Below are 19176 nucleotides of genomic sequence, written 5' to 3' on the forward strand. Positions count from 1 at the left end.
TCAGTAATACCAAGTGACTAGAAAACTCCAGTGCCCTAAAAAATCAACAGTTTAGGAACTATATATACTCTTAGGATTCTAGTGTTTATACAAACATAATTTTAAATGTTTGCTATCAGGGAGGTATTACCTCATGCCAATGACAAGAGATAGGAGACCTTTCTCCTGTGTCCTTATTTTTGAGATCTCGGTATATCTTTCTAAAGTTTATAGTTTTGAGAAAAGTGGTAAAATATTTTTTCTTTAAATTTTTGTTATGTTTTTGGAGTATTTTAAAACACGAATGTTATTTACATCTTGGTACTTGTCCCTCATAACAAATATCAGCTGTTGATTCTAGTTGGAAAAGTAACAGCTGTATCACTTAATTGTATTAGGTAGACTGCATAGTGTAGAGGTTGAGTGATTACTCTGTAATCAGGTGGGCATGGTTCAAACTGTTCGCGTGTTGAGTCTCAAGCTGTGTTTTTGATGATTCAACAAATATTTATTGAGCACCTACTATGTGTCAGATACTATCTTGGGTACTAGGGATAGCAAAACAAAAAAACTCTGCCCTAATAAATCATATATTCTAGTTTGGGACAGGGAAAGAAAAATTTTAAAGGAAATAAGTAAATGGTATAGTATATTAAAAAGTGATAAATACTTTGAAGATAAAGCTGGAAAAAGGGGGTAAGAGAGAGGTGAGGAGAGGTACAATTTTTTAAATAGAGTAAGAAGGCAATGTGTAAGGGTACTGATGCTGGTGGTTGGTAGATAGGAGGGTGGAAGTTTATGGAAGTTCTCTTTTAATTAGTTCTGTTTATGTAGTGCTGAGAGTGAGAATGGGAAAGGAGGAGGAGTTGTAGATTTGAGCAGAAAGGGCCCAAGTTGTAGATTTGAGCAGATATCAAGAAGAGAACCAGGACTAGGTGATTTCTAAAAACAATCTCTTTAACAAGAAATATATAATCTAAAATATAATTATTTTACAGTAAGGATCTCATTTTCCAGTTGAAATAATTGTATTGACTGACATGTTAAGTGAAATTTTTATTAGCATATTTTGATACATGTCATTTTCTAAAATTATAATACTTATTATGTTAACTCATAAAAACTTATTGAATGATCTTGTACAATTTAGTTTTTGTGCAAAGAATAGTCGGGGTTATTGAATTCAATAACATCTTACCTGGCTTTTATTATTTCTTCTACCTTTATTTGTTCAGAGCTCTGTGTGACACCCCAGGTGTGGATCCAAAGCTTATTTCTAGAGTTTGGGTCTATAATCATTATAGATGGATTATATGGAAACTGGCAGCTATGGAATTTGCCTTTCCTAAAGAATTTGCTAATAGATGCCTAAGCCCAGAAAGGGTACTTCTTCAACTCAAATACAGGCAAGTTTAAAGCGCTATATTATGTAATCATATATTGTATGGGTCAGACTTCTGTGCTGTCTGTGACTTGCACATCAGAGCCAGTTGTTGGTGACAGCTGCCATCCCGCACTGCTGTTCAGTTGTATAGCGCAGTTCTCTTGTCACCCTCCAGCCCCCACTTAAGAGCAATCACACATTCATACACCCTATGCCTCCCTCTTCTCCCACCCTCTCCATAACCTCTTGGCACATGAGAAGAATATGAATTACTAATTTGATCCACTATTCAGGGATTGCTAGTAAAGCATTTTTGCATTTTGGGGGTTTTAATATTTAATTCATATTTTAGCAGTATAAAACTTAATATACTACCAGCTACCAAATTTTAAATTCTCTTCAGTCTCAGTATTCAATAAAGGTATTTAATTTTTATTCTCAATTATTCGGTGACTTCTTTTTACAATGAAATTCTAGAGCCAAAATTTCTAAAATAATTCATTTTTTTTCTTTTTAGATATGATATGGAAATTGATAGAAGCAGAAGATCAGCTATAAAAAAGATAATGGAAAGGGATGACACAGCTGCAAAAACGCTTGTTCTCTGTGTTTCTGAAATAATTTCATTAAGCACAAATATATCTGAAACTTCTAGCAGTAAAACTAATAGTATGGATACCACAAAAGTGGCCATTGTCGAACTTACAGATGGATGGTATGCTATTAAGGCCCAGGTGGATCCTCCCCTCTTAGCTCTCTTAAAGAACAGTAGACTAACTGTGGGTCAGAAGATCATAATTCATGGAGCAGAGCTGGTGGGCTCTCCTGATGCCTGTACGCCTCTTGAAGCCCCAGAATCTCTTATGTTAAAGGTAAATTAAATTAATGCACACTCTTGGTAAAAATCAGTCACTGATTCAGTTAAATTCTAGAGAGAGTTTACATTTAAATTTTTAAATTTACTTATGCCTATTAAGGATGCTTTGTTTCTTGAAAATGTACTGATACTGTTATTCGTTTAAGTGGCATATTTCTCAGATAGTTAAATATTTGTGTTTTCGGAAAGCCAGAGATATTTACTGAGCTGAAATAATGCAGTTGCAGTCACAGAGCAGGAGTAAATTGGCACCGGATGTTTGATTTTGGTACCTGTAGCCCTCATGTTGTTGTCATAGTATTGCTCTGCTTCCACTGTGATTACTTGGCCAAATCTCTGTTCCAGTATGATTAGAACATTAGATTTCAGTGATTCTTGGATATAGAATACTAAAGTACACCTTTCATCTCTATGTAGATTTAAACCTAGATAACAGGACTTTGTCATGTTGAATAGTCTGTAATATTGCTATCAGAAATGACTGCTAATGTTGCACAGTCAGATTCACTTATGAGGTAACCTTGTAAAGAATTTACTTCTGTTGTCTTCTGGATCACTGTAGTTCAGGAAAGCATTTTAATAAGTCAGTCATTTTTAAGTTAAAGAGATAATTTGTCATTAACTTGAGTTGCTTTCAGTCAGGCTGAAACAGGCTTTTGTTTTATGTTGCTTAGAATATCAAAGTTGCACTGGCTTTCAATTTTTGTTTTGTTTTTATCAAATCAATATATGTGCATAATTTCAGAACTCAAGTAAAATAAGGTGTATAGCCTGCCCCACAAAAGCAGTCACTGATGCAACCCTGCCTAACCCCGCTTCATGCTCCCCAAAGGCAGCCACTTCCAATCCCTTTGGCTGTTTCTTTTGCTTATACTGTTAGGTCTTCTTTTCACCTTCAGTTTAGACATTAACTGTTAGCTTCCTGCTATGAAAGATGAGGAGTGAAGTCCGTATTCAATGTTTATGTTATAATGACTGTGAAAAATATTTTTTGCAACTCAGCATACAATATACCATGATTACATTTCCTTTCTTTACAACTTACTGCTTTCCCTGGAGTTATTAACTGTCTTGTCTTTTTTGTTTTTGTTAATTTTCTGTATCCTTATTACCAGCTCATTCCCACACAGGAGCCATATAAAAATTGTCTCACTATGTTAAAATATCTTTATCAGTTCCATTTCTTTTTCTTGGAGATTCCTTGGATCTCTCCATGTTCCTGCTCAGTTCTGAAGTGGTTATCTTCTATGTGTGCTGCACAGTTATTCTTGAAATTATTTTCACCTCTTTCTGTGTTAGAAGCCCTCTACTCTGGATTCCATACCTTTCTAGATGTATTCCCTAGCTTTAAGGGCACACAACCGCCAGAGGCTTCTTGAGAAAGGGAACATGCAGTGTTTTTTTATCTTATTACAAGGTTGGCTGAATATAGAATTTGAGGTTGAAATATTATAATTCCTTCAGAATTTTGAAGACATTTCCTCTATTACCTTCTTGCTTCTGGTATAGTTTCTGTTAAGTTCAGTGCTGGTCTTATTCCCAGTCCTTTACTATGTGATCTGTTCCTAAGACGTTTTTAAGATTGTCTCCATCATTCTGAAATTTCACAATGAGGTGATTTGGTGTCAGCCGTAAAAGAAGGAAAATTATTATAAAATCTGAAATAGAATTGAATACAGGTATATATTTAACTTATAAATCAATTTATTAATTTGTCCAGATTTCTGCTAACAGCACTCGGCCTGCTTGCTGGTATGCCAAACTCGGATTCTTTTCCAATCCTAGACCTTTTCCTCTTCCCTTGTCATCACTTTTCAGCGATGGAGGAAATGTTGGTTGTGTTGATATAATTATTCAAAGAGCATACCCTATACAGGTATGATGTATTCTTGAAACTGACTCTGTATTTCTTTCTTTAGAGACAATTAATTTGAATAATCACTCCCTACCCTGTATTTCTGTTTGACACATTATTACAGTGGATGGAGAAGACATCATCTGGATTATACATATTTCGCAATGAAAGAGAAGAAGAAAAGGAAGCAACAAAATATGCAGAAGCCCAACAAAAGAAACTGGAAGCCCTATTCACTAAAATTCAAGCAGAATTTGAAGAGCATGAAGGTAAAAATGAGTTGTATTTACAAGATCTTTTTTTCAGAGTTTCAGAGGCTTCTAACTGGGTGAATTGTCTTTATTTCTAATTCTGAATTTGAATTTTTTCTGATTTGAAAAAAAAAATATTACATAGGTAAACAGATAAGCATTGAATTGGCCCCAAAATATCACATCTTTATTCAACATAGTGAGCTTTTAGATCCTCACAGATTGTCTTAGGCAATTAAACATTACATACCTACAGCACTTTTCAGAAGTCTTAATTAAACTGGCCCATAAGCTTTAGTACTAAAGTATTTGTAGCATCGATTTTTGGTATTAGAGGAAAAAAAGCAGCAAGGGAAAGAACTATCAAATTATTCTCCCCAAGCTGTTTGTCATTCTCTTTCCTCTGTGTCCTTATCTACATTATAGAACTTGCATTTTTGCTGTTGTAGTTGTTGATCTTTATGTTTTTATACCTGGAACTAGAGCTTATTTTCCCTGTGGCATCAATTTGAATAATAAAAATCATAGTGTTTTATGCTTAAAGGACATGAAATTTTACTTTTTTTATCTACCTTTTTTTATTGCAGAAAATTTTATGTTCTCCTGCATTTCTTCATGATTTTCTTTATTTTTTTTAAATTTTATTTTTTATACAGCAGGTTCTTATTAGTTATCTATTTTATACACATCAGTATATACATGTCAATCCCAATCTCCCAATCCATCACACCACCACCCCCTCCCCCCTGCAGCTTTCCCCCTTTGGTGTCCATACATTTGTTCTCTACATCTGTGTCTCAACTTCTGCCCTGCAAACCGGTTCATCTGTACCATTTTTCTAGGTTCCACATATATGCGTTAATATACGATATTTGTTTTTCTCTTTCTGACTTCACTCTGTATGACAGTCTCTAGATCCATCCACGTCTCCACAAATGACCCAATTTCGTTCCTCTTTATGGCTGAGTAATATTCCATTGTATATATGTACCACCTCTTCTTTATCCATTCGTCTGTCGATGGGCATTTAGGTTGCTTCCATGACCTGGCTATTGTAAATAGTGCTGCAGTGAACATTGGGGTGCATGTGTCTTTTTGAATTATGGTTTTCTTTGGGTATATGCCCAGTAGTGGGATTGCTGGATCATATGGTAATTCTATTTTTAGTTTTTTAAGGAACCTCCTTACTGTTCTCTATAGTGGCTGTATTAGTTTACATTCCCACCAACAGTGCAAGAGGGTTCCCTTTTCTCCACACCCTCTCCAGCATTTGTTGTTTGTAGATTTTCTGATGATGCCCATTCTAACTGGTGTGAGGTGATACCTCATTGTAGTTTTGATTTGCATTTCTCTGATATTTAGTGATGTTGAGCAGCTTTTCATGTGCTTCTTGGCCATCTGTATGTCTTCTTTGGAGAAATGTCTATTTAGGTCTTCTGCCCATTTTTGGATTGGGTTGTTTGTTTTTTTAATATTGAGGTGCATGAGCTGTTTATATATTTTGGAGATTAATCATTTGTCCGTTGATTTGTTTGCAAATATTTTCTCCCATTCTGAGGGTTGTCTTTTCATCTTGATTGTAGTTTCCTTTGCTTTGCAAAAGCTTTTAAGTTTCATTAGGTCCCATTTGTTTATTTGTGTTCTTATTTCCATTACTCTAGGAGGTGGATATCATGATTTTCTTTATGTTTAACTTCATGTTCTAAATAAATCTGCAGGAAAATGGGACTCAATATTTGATTTACTTAAAATTATCACTAGCTCATAATTAAGTGAATCATGAAATCATTTACTTACATGAAATCATTTTCATGTAAATCATGTAAATTTCATGTAAATCATGAAATTTACAAATTGCTCTAATGAAGTAAACTCTTTGTATGAGAATTTATTAAACCATGAATACACTAGTTTCAAATTTTCCTGGAGAACTTTTAGCAAATAAGTGGTTTATTTTTAACCTTCCTTCTTTGGGTGTTTTTTTTTGTTGAGTTCTCTAGTTTTCACTATTCTTAAATTTATAGTTTAGCTAATTAGTGTTGCTTTTTTCCTAGAAAATATAACAGAACGATGTATACCATCACGTGCACTAACAAGACAGCAAGTCCGTGCTCTCCAAGATGGTGCAGAACTTTATGAAGCTGTGAAGGATTCACCAGACCCAAGTTACCTTGAGGTGAGAGAGTAAGCTGGCCTACAGTGAGGCTAATCTTCATCCTTCAACGTGGAAAGCTATAGTCACTCATCTGGCCATTACAGGAAGCACTGTGTTGAAATGCTGTGTTTCTCCAAGGGATGTGTACCTCAGTGATGGGGTCCTCAGTGATGTACCAAACCAGGGTGCTACATTTCTACTTCTGTACCAAATAGAGGATGAGAGGGGTAAATAATTTATGTATTAAATATGGTTTAAAATGGAGGCAAACTTGCTTATTTTTAAGATAAAACAAGTACCTTCAGGGCACTGTCTCAGTTTCCATGTTCTCAGCTCTTTCTCAGATCCTACCTAGAGTTTATTTCATAATCCTCTACCTTAAGGATACTTAGGTGGAAAACTTTCAGAAGCATGAAAGTGTGTTACAAATAGCATAGGCTTTAGATCATGGCTCAACCATTTATTAGCTAAGCAAACTGGATATAAAAGAGCTATCAAATGGGCACAAAAGATGTTGTTTTAGGATCAAATTGGATAATGTATGTAAAGTGTACTGTTAGAAAGTTCTATGTAAATATTATTATTAGAATATCATTTCATACATTAAGGTAGGCTACTTCCTAAATTTTTAGACACCTGGGAATCTAATTAATGCAAATTCTAGGATTAGTTTGCTAAATAGGAGAGGGGAAATTTTAGGAAAAGTTTATTGATTAATCTCATTTATTTGATGACAATAAATGTTGTATATAACCTTAACTTTCTTAAATATTGGGACCTCAAAATAAACAATACTCTGCTTGGAGAGTGAGCAGTGCTATTCTGAACAGAATTCCCTTATATTCCCAAATGTTACAACTCAGATTCTCCCTGTGGGAAGTGAGTCTGATTTTCAAGCCTTGCTACAAGTCTGTAAGGCTTTATTATGCTCTCCTGAGAAATTATTTGCCTCTATCTCTTTGTGTTTGTTGAAGCTTTTGAAGATAGTTTTAATTTCATCCATAAAATTTAACAAAATATTATTCTGGTTTCCTTTTATAAAATTTACTTATAAGGAGAAAGGGGGCAGAATGAGAGTTAGAAGACTAAGTTCTAGACCTGGCTCTGCCCCTGTGTAGCTGGACAGGTGATTTCTCTCTCAGACCTCCTCTCTGCCATCTGCCAGGGGAAAGCCTGAGAGTAGCTTATCTCTAAGGTTCTAAGTTTATGTGATTCTATGAGATTCACTGAAAGGTATCATTATCATTCTCAGAGGGGAAAATTGCCATCAATTTCTAAAATACCCTGTTAAAAGGACTTGTTTTCAGTGACAATGTTTAGTATTGTGGGACTTCTGAAATCACATATTTTATTTTAATTCATGTTTAACCTAAACACTGCCTATTTAGGAAGACCTTTGTAGGGCACAGGGATTTCATAATCCCCCTTCTCAGTATAGATTAGGGTATTAACATGGGTAAGTCAGCAGCAGTCTAGTAGGTTATATGTCAGAATTACTATTTATTTTATTTTTGGTTTATTTTTTTTTTGTTAATACTGGGTGAGGTTCCCAGGAGGTTCAAACACCAATTTGCTAAATGATTGGGAGAGAAATGTAGAGGCAGAGATAAGTGCTTATAGTACATATCTGTTTTAAATTGTATCTACTGTTCCAGAGAGTTAATGAAATTATACTACAGGGGGATAAGAATGAGGCCCCTTGAGCCAACCCCTGCCTATATGCCTCTGCAAATTATTTATTCTGTCTGTACCTCAGTTTCATCATCTACCACATGGAAACAGGGATAGTACCTACCTCATAGGATTATTGTAATGATTAAATGAATTAATACATTACCCACACATAGATCTATTTCTCAAATATAATAGGCATTCAGATGTTAACCATTTATAATGTCAGTGTTGATTATGATTATTAGAGTATATTTATAAGTAGGGGTTGTTTTGGCCCTACGTAAATTTTTCTTATTCATTCATTCATTCATTCATTTATGGCTGCGTTGGGTTTTCGTTGTGGTGCACAGGCTTCTTATTGCGGAGCACAGGCTCTAGGCATGAGGGCTTCAGTAGTTGTGGCACACGAACTCAGTAGTTTTGGCACATGGGCTCAATAGTTGTGGCTCATGGGTTCTAGAGCACAGGCTCAGTAGTTGTGGCGCACGGGCTTAGTTGCTCTGCGGCATGTGGGATCTTCCCGGACCAGGGCTCGAACTCATGTCCCCTGCCTTGGCAGGTGGATTCTTAACCACTGCGCCACCAGGGAAGCCCTGCCCTAGGTAAATTTGTCACAAAGATTAGTAAACTGTTTAAGTCACTTGAAAATATTTGTTATGTGATAAGCTGAGTACATTAATCTCAATTTTTATATTGTCACATCCTTAAAGTGAACTAAATTCTGTTGTATTTTGACCCCATTTAAAGAGATTCATTTACAATAGATGAGGTGGTTTGTTTCTGTTTTGTTTGCTTTTTATTCCAAAATCATCTGCCTCAATATACTAAATGGCCACAGGGTTATTTTAGTGAAGAGCAGTTAAGAGCCTTGAATAATCACAGACAGATGTTGAATGATAAGAAGCAAGCCCAGATCCATGTGGAACTCAGGAAGGCTATGGAGTCTGCTGAGCAAGGGGAACAGATTTTACCAAGAGACGTTACACCTGTGTGGAAGCTGCGTATCGTGAGCTGTAAGAGAAAGGAAAAAGATTCAGGTCAGTATGCAAAGTTTTTGTTTTTATCAATTTTAAGTTTAAAAAATTATTATCTTATTAATAAAATGATTTCAAATGGTAGATAAAATGTTAAGAGGAGCAAAAATGGGCTGCCAGTACCCACAAAGTGATAACATAACCCTTAGATCTTCATTGTCCTCAGTATTTATTTTTAAACAAGACTCTCGATGATTATCATTTCTTATATTGTGTCTTTTTCCTCTTTCTCTAGTTGTGTTGAGTATCTGGCGTCCATCATCAGATTTATATTCTCTCTTAACAGAGGGAAAGAGATACAGAATCTATCATCTTGCAGCATCAAAATCTAAAAGTAAATCTGAAAGAGCTAACGTACAGTTAACAGCAACAAAAAAAACGCAGTATCAACAACTACCGGTATAAACTTTTCATCATGATTTTTCAGTTTTGATAGATGTGTATTTGTTTATTGAATGTCCGTACACTGATACATTTTGTTTTCTTGTAGTCTTCGGATGAAATCTTATTACAAGTTTATCAGCCAAGGGAGCCGCTTCACTTCAACAAATTATTGGATCCAGACTTCCAGCCACCTTGCTCTGAGGTGGACCTAATAGGATTTGTAGTTTCTGTTGTGAAAAAAATAGGTAATACACAGTGTATTTAATGGTAGCTTTTTATTGATGCTTTTGAAAAACATTATATTTAAAAATTTTTCTTCCTTATGATTCATTGGAGCTACTAATCGGCAAGTTTGGTAACTAGTGATGTGAAAGTAGGGTTTTTTAACCTTGATTCTTAATGAAAAGCAATTCTACAATATTACAAGGAAACAACTTACATCCCATTCTGTGCTACTTAATTTTAAAGAAATTGCTAGAAACTGTTTTGCATATTAGTGATTACTAGACAAATAATTATAATCTTCTGCAGTTCACTGAACTATCTATCAAGCCTTCACCTCCTACTTCAGTCTTTACCACTCTCCAACATATTAGCCAAATTCATTTATATTTTATTCCTTCAGTATGACATTGCTCGTTCCTCCTTCCATACCTTGAGTCCATAGATTTTATCTGAAAGCAAGTGTAAAGGCCCAACTATGTCTCAACTTAAGCACAAAAGCCTTCCATTTATTGATTATTTTGTGCCAGGCCCTCTCAGCACTTGGTTTCACCACTCTCACCTCCCAGAACGCTGTCCCTCATCCCCCTTCAGCTGTATTGACACCTTCCTTGCTATTCTTGAGCCCACTTTCATCACAGAGCCTTTACACTCACTGCTGCCTCTCCCAGAAACCCTTTTCCCCAGGTGGCCACATAGCTGGCCCCCTTGGCTCCTTAAAGTCTCTGGTCAAATGCAACCTCGTAAGAAGCCTTTCCCTGAGCACCCTTTGTAAAAGAGCTGTACTTTCTCTGCTCCCAGCCTAGCACTTTTACCCCTTTACTCTGCTTTATTTTTCTCCATAGCACCCACCAGCACTAACAATACATATTTATGGGGTTTTTTGTCTCCCTCCTCCGGAATGTTAGCTCTCTAAGGGCAGAGACTTTGCTACTGCTGTATCCTCAGCTCTTGAAACAGTCCCTGGTTCAGGGTAGGGTCTCAGGTTGGTGGATTCCTTGTTTATCAACTGCCCTGTCACAGTTTCTCCCTTCCTCAGTTCTTTAGCTAAGGTTTATTGTCAATGTTTCTTTCAAGAAGGTTTCAAATGTGCCATATTCCATGAATTCCTCATATGTTTGCAATGTGAACCTGTTGCTCTAATTCTGAGACTGTATTTTGGCAGGCATAATAATATGGGTTCTTGCTTCTTTCTTCCCTCAGAACTTTGTAGAAATTGCTGTTTTGACATTGAACAGTCTGGGACTGGCCTAATTTTTCCCCCATTTAGGTGATTGTCTTTTTATGTCTAGATGTCTGAAGAGTATGTTTTGAAGTCCAAAAGTTTAAGCTATGTCTTAGTATAAGCAGTCTGTATACAGTTCTCCTGGAACACAGATGCCTTTTTAATCTGCAGATTCAGTGCTTTCTTTATATTAGAGAAATTCTGTAGTATCTTTGAATAAATCTATTTCATTTATTTGGATTTCTACTTCAGGGACAGCAGTTAGTCTTATGTTGGATTATGCTTCATTCACCATGATTATATCCAGCCTTTATGTCAGTAATTTTATTTTCTACAATATACTGATATGTTTTATTCCTTGCTATTTGTAATGCATGCATGTGTCCCATTATGATAGTATACTGGTGTCCTCAGTTTATTTCTCTGGCCCTGCAGTCTCCTTTTTATCTTATCGGGCTATTTTTCATCCCATATGCATATCCAAGCTTTTAATTTTTTTTTGAGTATATGTTCCTATTAAGTTCAACAGCATGAATCAGTTTTGAGGACTTCAGAAATTTTCTTCTGTTCTTCTAGTTTTGTTTACTTTATGGGATGTGCTCTTTGTCTTTTGTTATGCTCTTTTCTCCTTTTTGTTTAACATGTTTTTGTTTAGTTGTGCTTTAGTGCTTTGTGGGGTCTTCTTTGACTGTAGTTATGTTGATATGCTACATGGATTTTGTAGCATTTTATTTCGTCTTGGTCATGCTTGGGTGACTCCACTCGTTATATTATTGTTATAGAGGGTGGGTAACTTTTATTCAATTCAATCAGTATTTACTGAACGCCTTTTATGTGCCAGGCACAGTTCTAAATGCTAAGTACACAGCAATGAACAAAACAGACAAGTATCCCTGTCCTCATGGAACTTACATTATAGTCGAGGAGGGAGATCACAAACAAAATAAGTAGCACATATAGTTTTCTTAGTATGGCGAAGGAAGAAAATTAAGTCGGGAGTGACAGGTGGGATCAGGGGGAAGGGGAGAGGAATGTAGCTTTAGACAGGGAAGTGAGGAAAGAGCTCACTGCAGAGTTGACATCTGAATGAGTTGAAGGACTAGAGGAGAGAGGCATGTGGACATCTGGGGGAGGAACATTCCAGGCAGGAGGAATGGCAATTACAAAGGTCATGTTACAGGAGGATCCTCCCTGGTTCCTTTAAGTATTAGCAGAGGCCAGGGAGTGAGCAGTAACAGCTGGGAGGAGTGAAGGACCAGGCAATGGCGTGGTCCTTGCATGTACTCTAACTTTTTCTCTGAAGGTTTCAAGTAGAGGCGTTGACACCACGTGACGAGGTTTTCACAGGATCACTCAGGCTGCTATACTGAGAATAGACTGTAGGGGGTGTGAGACGCCAAACAGGGAAATCAGCTGGAGGCTGTTGTAGAAATTTAGGCAATTGAGAATAGTCTGGAGCAAACGAAAGCAATGGGAGTGTCCAGAAATAGTCAGACTGTGGTTGTATTTTGAAGGTAGAGGGACAGTGTGGATGAAGAGAGGAATCGAGGAGTGAGGGCCGAGGTTTTGGTCTGAGCAGCTGGACAAATGGAGTTGCCATTTCCTGAGGGGGGTGACCACGAGAAAAACAGGTGTGCAGGGAAAGTCAGGAGCTCAGTTTTGGACAGTTAAGTTTTAGTTGCTTAATCTACTTAGAGATTTCTACTTGACAGCTGGATATAGTTCTAAGGGAAGGACTGGGCTGAAGATATAAGTTGGGAAGTCATCAATATACAGGTGATGATTAAAGTCATGAGACTGGATGAGGTCGCTGGGTGTGGGAGTAGATAGAGAGCCAGGGCCCGACTCAGGCCCGTCAGAAGGTATTTGATAGCAAAGAGAGTGGGTGAGGCTAAGAAGGGAGGGGTCAGAGATGGTGTCCAGAGAGGCAATGTGCAAAGCTCTCTGGAGACTGAGTCCAGGGAGTGCAGGATGAACTGGGAGCCTGGGCTTCTTGTGGAGACAGACATGAGATTAGTTCTCATGGTCCCACAGCAGACTGTGGTGTGGAGATGAGGTGCACGGGAGAAACTTGCCAGCATCACATTGCAGTTCTTGACTCTTTTTCTCTGCTGTACTCAAGACCAACTTTCCCCCTATTAGTTACTGTATGAGGGCTGGGTATTTCAGTTCCTATCTGCTATATATTCCATATCCCTGGAAGATATTGTCTCTGTTCTAGATCATTTTCCCTAGTTCAGTGAGTAACCTCACCTATTAATTTGCTGAACCATAAACCAGGTGGCTTAAACAACATACTGGCTCACAGTTCTGAAGGCTTGAAGTCCAAAATCAAGATACTGGCAGGTTCGGTTCATTCTGAAGGCTGTGAGAGAGAATCTGTCCAATGCCTCACTCATAGCTTCTGATGGTTTGCTGGCAATCTTTGGCCTTCCTTGGCTTGTAGATGCATCACCCCAGTCTCTGCCTTCATCTTCACATGGCACTCTCCCTGTGTGCCTGTCTGTGTCCAAATTTCCCCTTTTTATAAGGACATTGGATTAGGATGTACTGAAATGACCTCAGCTTGATTTTTGTCAGCAAATGCTATGTTTGCAAATAAGGTCCCATTCACAGGTTAGGACTTCAACGTGTTTTACAGGACACAATTCAACCCATAACACAACTGTTAATCCTGTCAGTCAATCCTGATCACCTGTTTTACACCATCGCCATTTTCATTATTTCTGATCAGAAGAGGAAAAAGTAAGGATACCCATTCTTTTTGCTTTTCTTCAGATTTAAGGATAACAGAATTCTTAAAATGTGTGTCATCTCCCCAATATGGGGAAGGAGGCTAGAAGCTGAGCCCTCCTGTGCTTGGTTCTGTCCACAATCTTTTTTCCTTCATCACCAACTTTTAAATTTTATATCAGGATATTCCTTATTTGTATGTTTTTCGTGGACATTTCTTTCTTTTTTTATTTATTTTGATGTCAAGTATGAGAGAAAGAAATTTCTATCAGAAAGTTTCAAAGTGCCACCTTAAGCCTGAAATACCAGTTCTCCAATACCCAAATCTAATGTTTCCTAGCTTAAAATCTTTGGTGGCTCCCTGGCCCTTAGAAAATGAAACCAAAACTCCTTCAGATGCCTGAAAAAACCTTCAACTTCCTGCCTTAAACCACCACCCCACATACCTCAGTTAAACTGTAGTTTCACATTCTTGACCCACTAAAGCATTTAACATTCCTACCTTTAAAAATTCATTCACTTTGCTTAGAATGGCCTTTTCCTTCCCATCTTGATGAATTTCCCCTATTCATTATTCAGCTTACATGTTGCCTGCTTCCCCATGGCATCTGTAACAGAATGTGTTGTTATATTGCATTGAAATTTTAGCACCATAAGCAACAGGTTGTTTTGGAAATCCTGAGCTTTCTCTAAATTTAGTTATTTTGATTTGTTCTTACCATTAGCATACCAAAATTAATGGCCATATTTAGAGGTTCCTTGTGTTTTTAAGTTTATCTAACACATATATAAATGAAGTTCGATTTTTTGTTTTCTACTTTTTGGATTTTGTTTTTTCCATTTTAGGTCTTGCTCCTTTGGTCTATTTGTCAGATGAATGCCGTAATTTATTGGCAATAAAGTTTTGGATAGATCTTAATGAAGACATTATTAAACCTCACATGTTAATTGCTGCAAGCAACCTCCAGTGGCGACCAGAGTCCAAATCAGGAATTCCTACTTTATTTGCTGGAGATTTTTCCATGTTTTCTGCCAGTCCAAAGGAAGGCCATTTTCAAGAAACGTTCCACAAAATGAAAAGTACTATTGAGGTAAAATTAGCTTTGAGCATTATCATGCATGTTGGCATTTTCCTATTTCAAGTCAAATGTTAAGGAAGTGGCAGCTTTTATGAAAATTGGATAGTTGACGTATAATGTAAGTTGAGACTTCATCATAATGTCAATTATTCGTGAACCTGAGGAGATGCTGAGTGACAGCAATCAGGGAGAAGAGAGTGATTTGAAAGGAACTGAATTAGGAAAAGTTCTGAGAAGGATGTTCAGAGATATATAGACCGTGTAGGCAAACTGGAAATTGGTAACAAGAATTATATGAGTTACCCATGATTTACAGCACTTGGCAGTGTAATTAGTTAATAATATTTAGAATCCACATTTACATTTTAGGGACCTCCCTAACAGTCCAGTGGTTAAGACTCCATGCTTCCACTGCAGGAGGTGCAGGTTCAATCCCTGGTCGGGGAACTTAAGGTCCTGCATGCCACGCGGCATGGCCAGAAAAAAAATTTTGTTTAATTTACGTTTTAAACTCCATTATCTAATATTTTATACAGTTTATACCTGTTTTTTTTTTTTTTGGCTGTGTTGGGTCTTCGGTTCTGTGCAAGGGCTTTCTCTAGTTGCGGCAAGCGGGGGCCACTCTTCATCGCGGTGCGCGGGCCTCTCACTATTGCGGCCTCTTGTTGCGGAGCACAAGCTCCAGACGCGCAGGCTCAGTGGTTGTGGCTCACGGGCCCAGTTGCTCTGTGGCATGTGGGGTCTTCCCAGACCAGGGCTCGAACCCGTGTCCCCTGCATTGGCAGGCAGATTCTCAACCACTGCGCCACCAGGGAAGCCCTATACCTGTTTTTGATTTGAAATAATACCAAATAGGAGAACAAAGTTTATTGAGTGCTTACTGTATGTCTGGCCTTGTTCTAAGCCTGTCAGCGGTCCTGAAAGTTTTTGGCACCAAGGACCGGTTTTGTGGAAGATGTTTCCACGGACCGGGGCGGGGTGGGGGGGTGGCAGGGCGCCGGTGTGTGGTTCAGGCGGTATTAGCGAGCAATGGGCAGCCGCAGATCGCTTGCTCGCCTGCCACTCACCACCTGCTGTGCGGCCCGGTCCCTAACAGGCAGCAGACCAGTACCAGTCCGTGGTGGGGGGTTGGGGACCCCTGAAGTAGGGAACTGTTTTCCCATTTCATTGATGAGAAACAAGTTAAGTCACACAGCCAAACTGGTAGAACAAGGATTCATACTTAAGCCATCTGAATGCAGAGCCCAAACTATTAACTACTATGCAATGCTGCCTCCCAGTAAAATTTTGGATTTTATAAATTGCTAACTTTTAAAAAATCTACAGAAGATAAGCCTCTTCGTTCTGCAGTTTAATATTTGAAATGTGTTAGTCAAAATTCATATAAATAAAATTATATTTTAAAAGCATTAGAGTAGCTAGCTATATAAAGAAAGTTTGTATGTTTTACCTAGACTTGATGCATATTGTGAAGAATAACACCCTGATTTATCTGGTTTCTAAACTGGGGGTTACATTCATTATTTGGCTCACATGCAGAGTACCTATTGCTTACATCCCAGATTTTCTCTGACACCATTCAAGGGCAGTTCAGAGATGACTGAGTGTCATTTACGTATCATTTTGAAGTTTAACAAAATACTCTTATAAATTAGGTTAAACCATAACCAAATTGCTGGTATTTGACCATTTGTGACTTCTGAAACAACAGTTTCATGTGGTATGACCAAATGTTATTTCAGTTAATTCTTGGAACAGACATGAAGCAGTTCTCATTTTACTTCTAACCTAAGGAGTACTCTGTGCGATGTTAGATGATTTACGGCTGTCAGGTAGTAAATAAAACTGAGACTTGAGTCCCAAATTTAGTATCATGATAACTTGATTAAACCAGATGGTTGGGAAGCTCTCTTACATTTTTTTCTTTCCCTGACACACACACACACACACACACACACACGGTTGGGAAGCTCTCTTACATTTATTTCCCTGACACACACACACACACAGCCCCCCTCCTTCTCTCCCTCTAACAACTGACAGTTGCTATCAAATTTGGGGTGTCTCATCCTTTTTTTCTGGTCTGTGTTTTTTTACTTCTGCTTTTAAAGGTAACCATTTACCTTTTCTGAAAACATGAATGTGTAGGTTTGCATTTTACAAAATAGCTCTTCCAATTTATTTTCTTAGAATATCGATATATTTTGCAATGATGCAGAAAACAAGCTTATTCGTATACTTAATACAAATAATCCCAAGTGGTCCACCCCGACTAAAGACTATACTTCAGCACCACACACTGCTCAAACAGTCCTTGGTACAGGAAATAAGTTTCTGGTAAGTTAATCTAAATTTAAGGAATTTTATAAATATTATATAGAGGCAACAACATATTCTGATGTATACCTAGTAAACATCATAAAATGTAATTAAACTTAATTATTAAGTGTCATTAATTGTTAAGTGCCTCCTGTAGGTATAGGTTATCTGGAAATTTTATCTGGTTTATTGAAGCCAGAGTGTAACACTCTTTGGGGCAAATTTTATAAACAGGTGCTTTGAATTTTAGCATTCCAAGTACATTTGATTGAAGAAACTTTTTTTGCCTGTGTCTTTTTGCTTAGAGGACTAGTCTATATAATTAGGGTTGTTTCTAAGTTCAATTTGATTTAACTCTTTAAATCACAATAAAAGCAAATCAAGCTAAAGTCTGTAATATTGGCTAAGGACTAATTCTTTAGCTAACACTTGCTAAGTTATGTATATTAACTCATTTAATCCTCACAACAACCCTCTGAGATAAAAAGTATCTCCATTTTACGGATGAGGAAACTGTGACATACAGGAGGGGTTAAGGAACTGCCTCCAGTCACAAAACTAGAAAAGTAGGAACACAGGCAGTCTGTATTCTTAAAATGGTTTTTAAATGCTTATCTTTGTTTAACTTGTTAATAACAAAAAGGAAAAGATTAAAGCATAAGTTATGTCCCCTACCTCCTGTTTTGCTTTTAATCTTCATCTTTCTTTTCACGTCATTTTTATGTCCTCTTATGCAAAAATATTTCCTTCTGGAATAAGAATAATAATATGAATGTCTCTTGAAATCATAGCCACTAGGAGAGTGAAAGTGACTGGCCTTTGTGTGTTTAAATATTTTTTAATGAAAAGCTAATTTGATTTTGTTTTATGTATTGGGACATAATTATATAGGCTACTTAATTTTTTTTTATTAGATGTCTTCTCCCAGTAGTGAGATGAATTATCAAAGTCCGTTATCACTTTGTAAGCTAAAAGGGAAGTCTGTCTCCACACCTGCAGCAGCCCAAATGACTTCGAAGTCTTGTTGCAAAGGGGAGAAAGAGACTGATGACCCAAAAAACTGCAAAAAGAGAAGAGCCTTGGATTTCTTGAGCAGATTGCCTGTACCTCCACCTGTTAGTCCCATTTGTACATTTGTTTCTCCAGCTGCACAGAAGGCATTTCAGCCACCACGGAGTTGTGGCACCAAATATGAAACACCTATGAAGAAAAAAGAATTGAATTCTCCTCAGATGACTCCACTTAAAAAATGTAATGACATCTCTCTTTTGGAAGGTGATTCAATAGCTGATGAAGAACTTGCCCTGATAAATACCCAAGCCCTTTTGTCTGGTTCAGCAGGAGAAAATCAACTTACATCTATCAGTGAGTCCACTAGGACCGCTCCCACTAGTCCAAAAGATTATCTCGGACTGAAAAGGCCTTACACTGCATCTGTGATCAAAGAACAAGGGAATTCCCCAGCCAGGACTGAAGAACAGAAGACTAATATGCAGGACACAAGTACAATAAAAAATATATCCAAGAGACTGCAAAGGCGACAAAAACCAAAATGATGATAAATTAGGTATTGATACAACCTTTCCAGTTTGTAAAACATATACAATTTCAAACTCTACATCAGAATTTGCATAATGAGAAAAGAAAGGAAAAAGTTCAAAATTTATCTCTGTGCTTATACATCACAGCAATGCTCTTTGCCTGCTTCTATATTGGTATGCTCTTATTTCAATTATATATCTTAAAACTGTGACTGTATATTAACTAATCAAGAAAAAAATCTTTAAATCTTTATGACTAGATTTGGTCACTATAAGTATTATTTTACAAACGAAGTAAACATACCTGTTTCTTTTAGATTGTGTCCTTATAATTAAAAGAAACTAGGTTTCTAAGTGCAGTTCTTTTGACTCATATAATTCCTCTTAGTTTAGTTCCTATTTTAGGTTTGTTTTTAAGAGGTAACCCACTATGAACCAGTTTTCCTTAATGCACATGTTGGTTC

At 37.2% G+C, this 19176-nt stretch overlaps 1 protein-coding gene across 1 annotated transcript in view; it reads left to right on the forward strand.

Moving 5' to 3' along the window:
* BRCA2 (BRCA2 DNA repair associated) overlaps positions 1–18843 on the forward strand; it is a 53544-nt gene extending 34701 nt beyond the window's left edge. Inside the window, exons 17-27 of the mRNA XM_059903419.1 lie at positions 1215–1385; positions 1881–2235; positions 3961–4116; positions 4220–4364; positions 6401–6522; positions 9014–9212; positions 9445–9608; positions 9700–9838; positions 14620–14864; positions 17043–17189; positions 18086–18843. Coding sequence (XP_059759402.1) covers positions 1215–1385; positions 1881–2235; positions 3961–4116; positions 4220–4364; positions 6401–6522; positions 9014–9212; positions 9445–9608; positions 9700–9838; positions 14620–14864; positions 17043–17189; positions 18086–18727 — 2485 coding nt within the window. The 3' untranslated portion in view covers positions 18728–18843. The remainder of the gene's footprint in view (positions 1–1214; positions 1386–1880; positions 2236–3960; positions 4117–4219; positions 4365–6400; positions 6523–9013; positions 9213–9444; positions 9609–9699; positions 9839–14619; positions 14865–17042; positions 17190–18085) is intronic.
* The last annotated feature ends 333 nt before the right edge of the window (positions 18844–19176 follow it).

Source organism: Balaenoptera ricei, chromosome 18 (assembly GCF_028023285.1).
Source record: "Balaenoptera ricei isolate mBalRic1 chromosome 18, mBalRic1.hap2, whole genome shotgun sequence".
In the NCBI taxonomy this organism is placed as follows: Eukaryota; Metazoa; Chordata; class Mammalia; order Artiodactyla; family Balaenopteridae; genus Balaenoptera; species Balaenoptera ricei.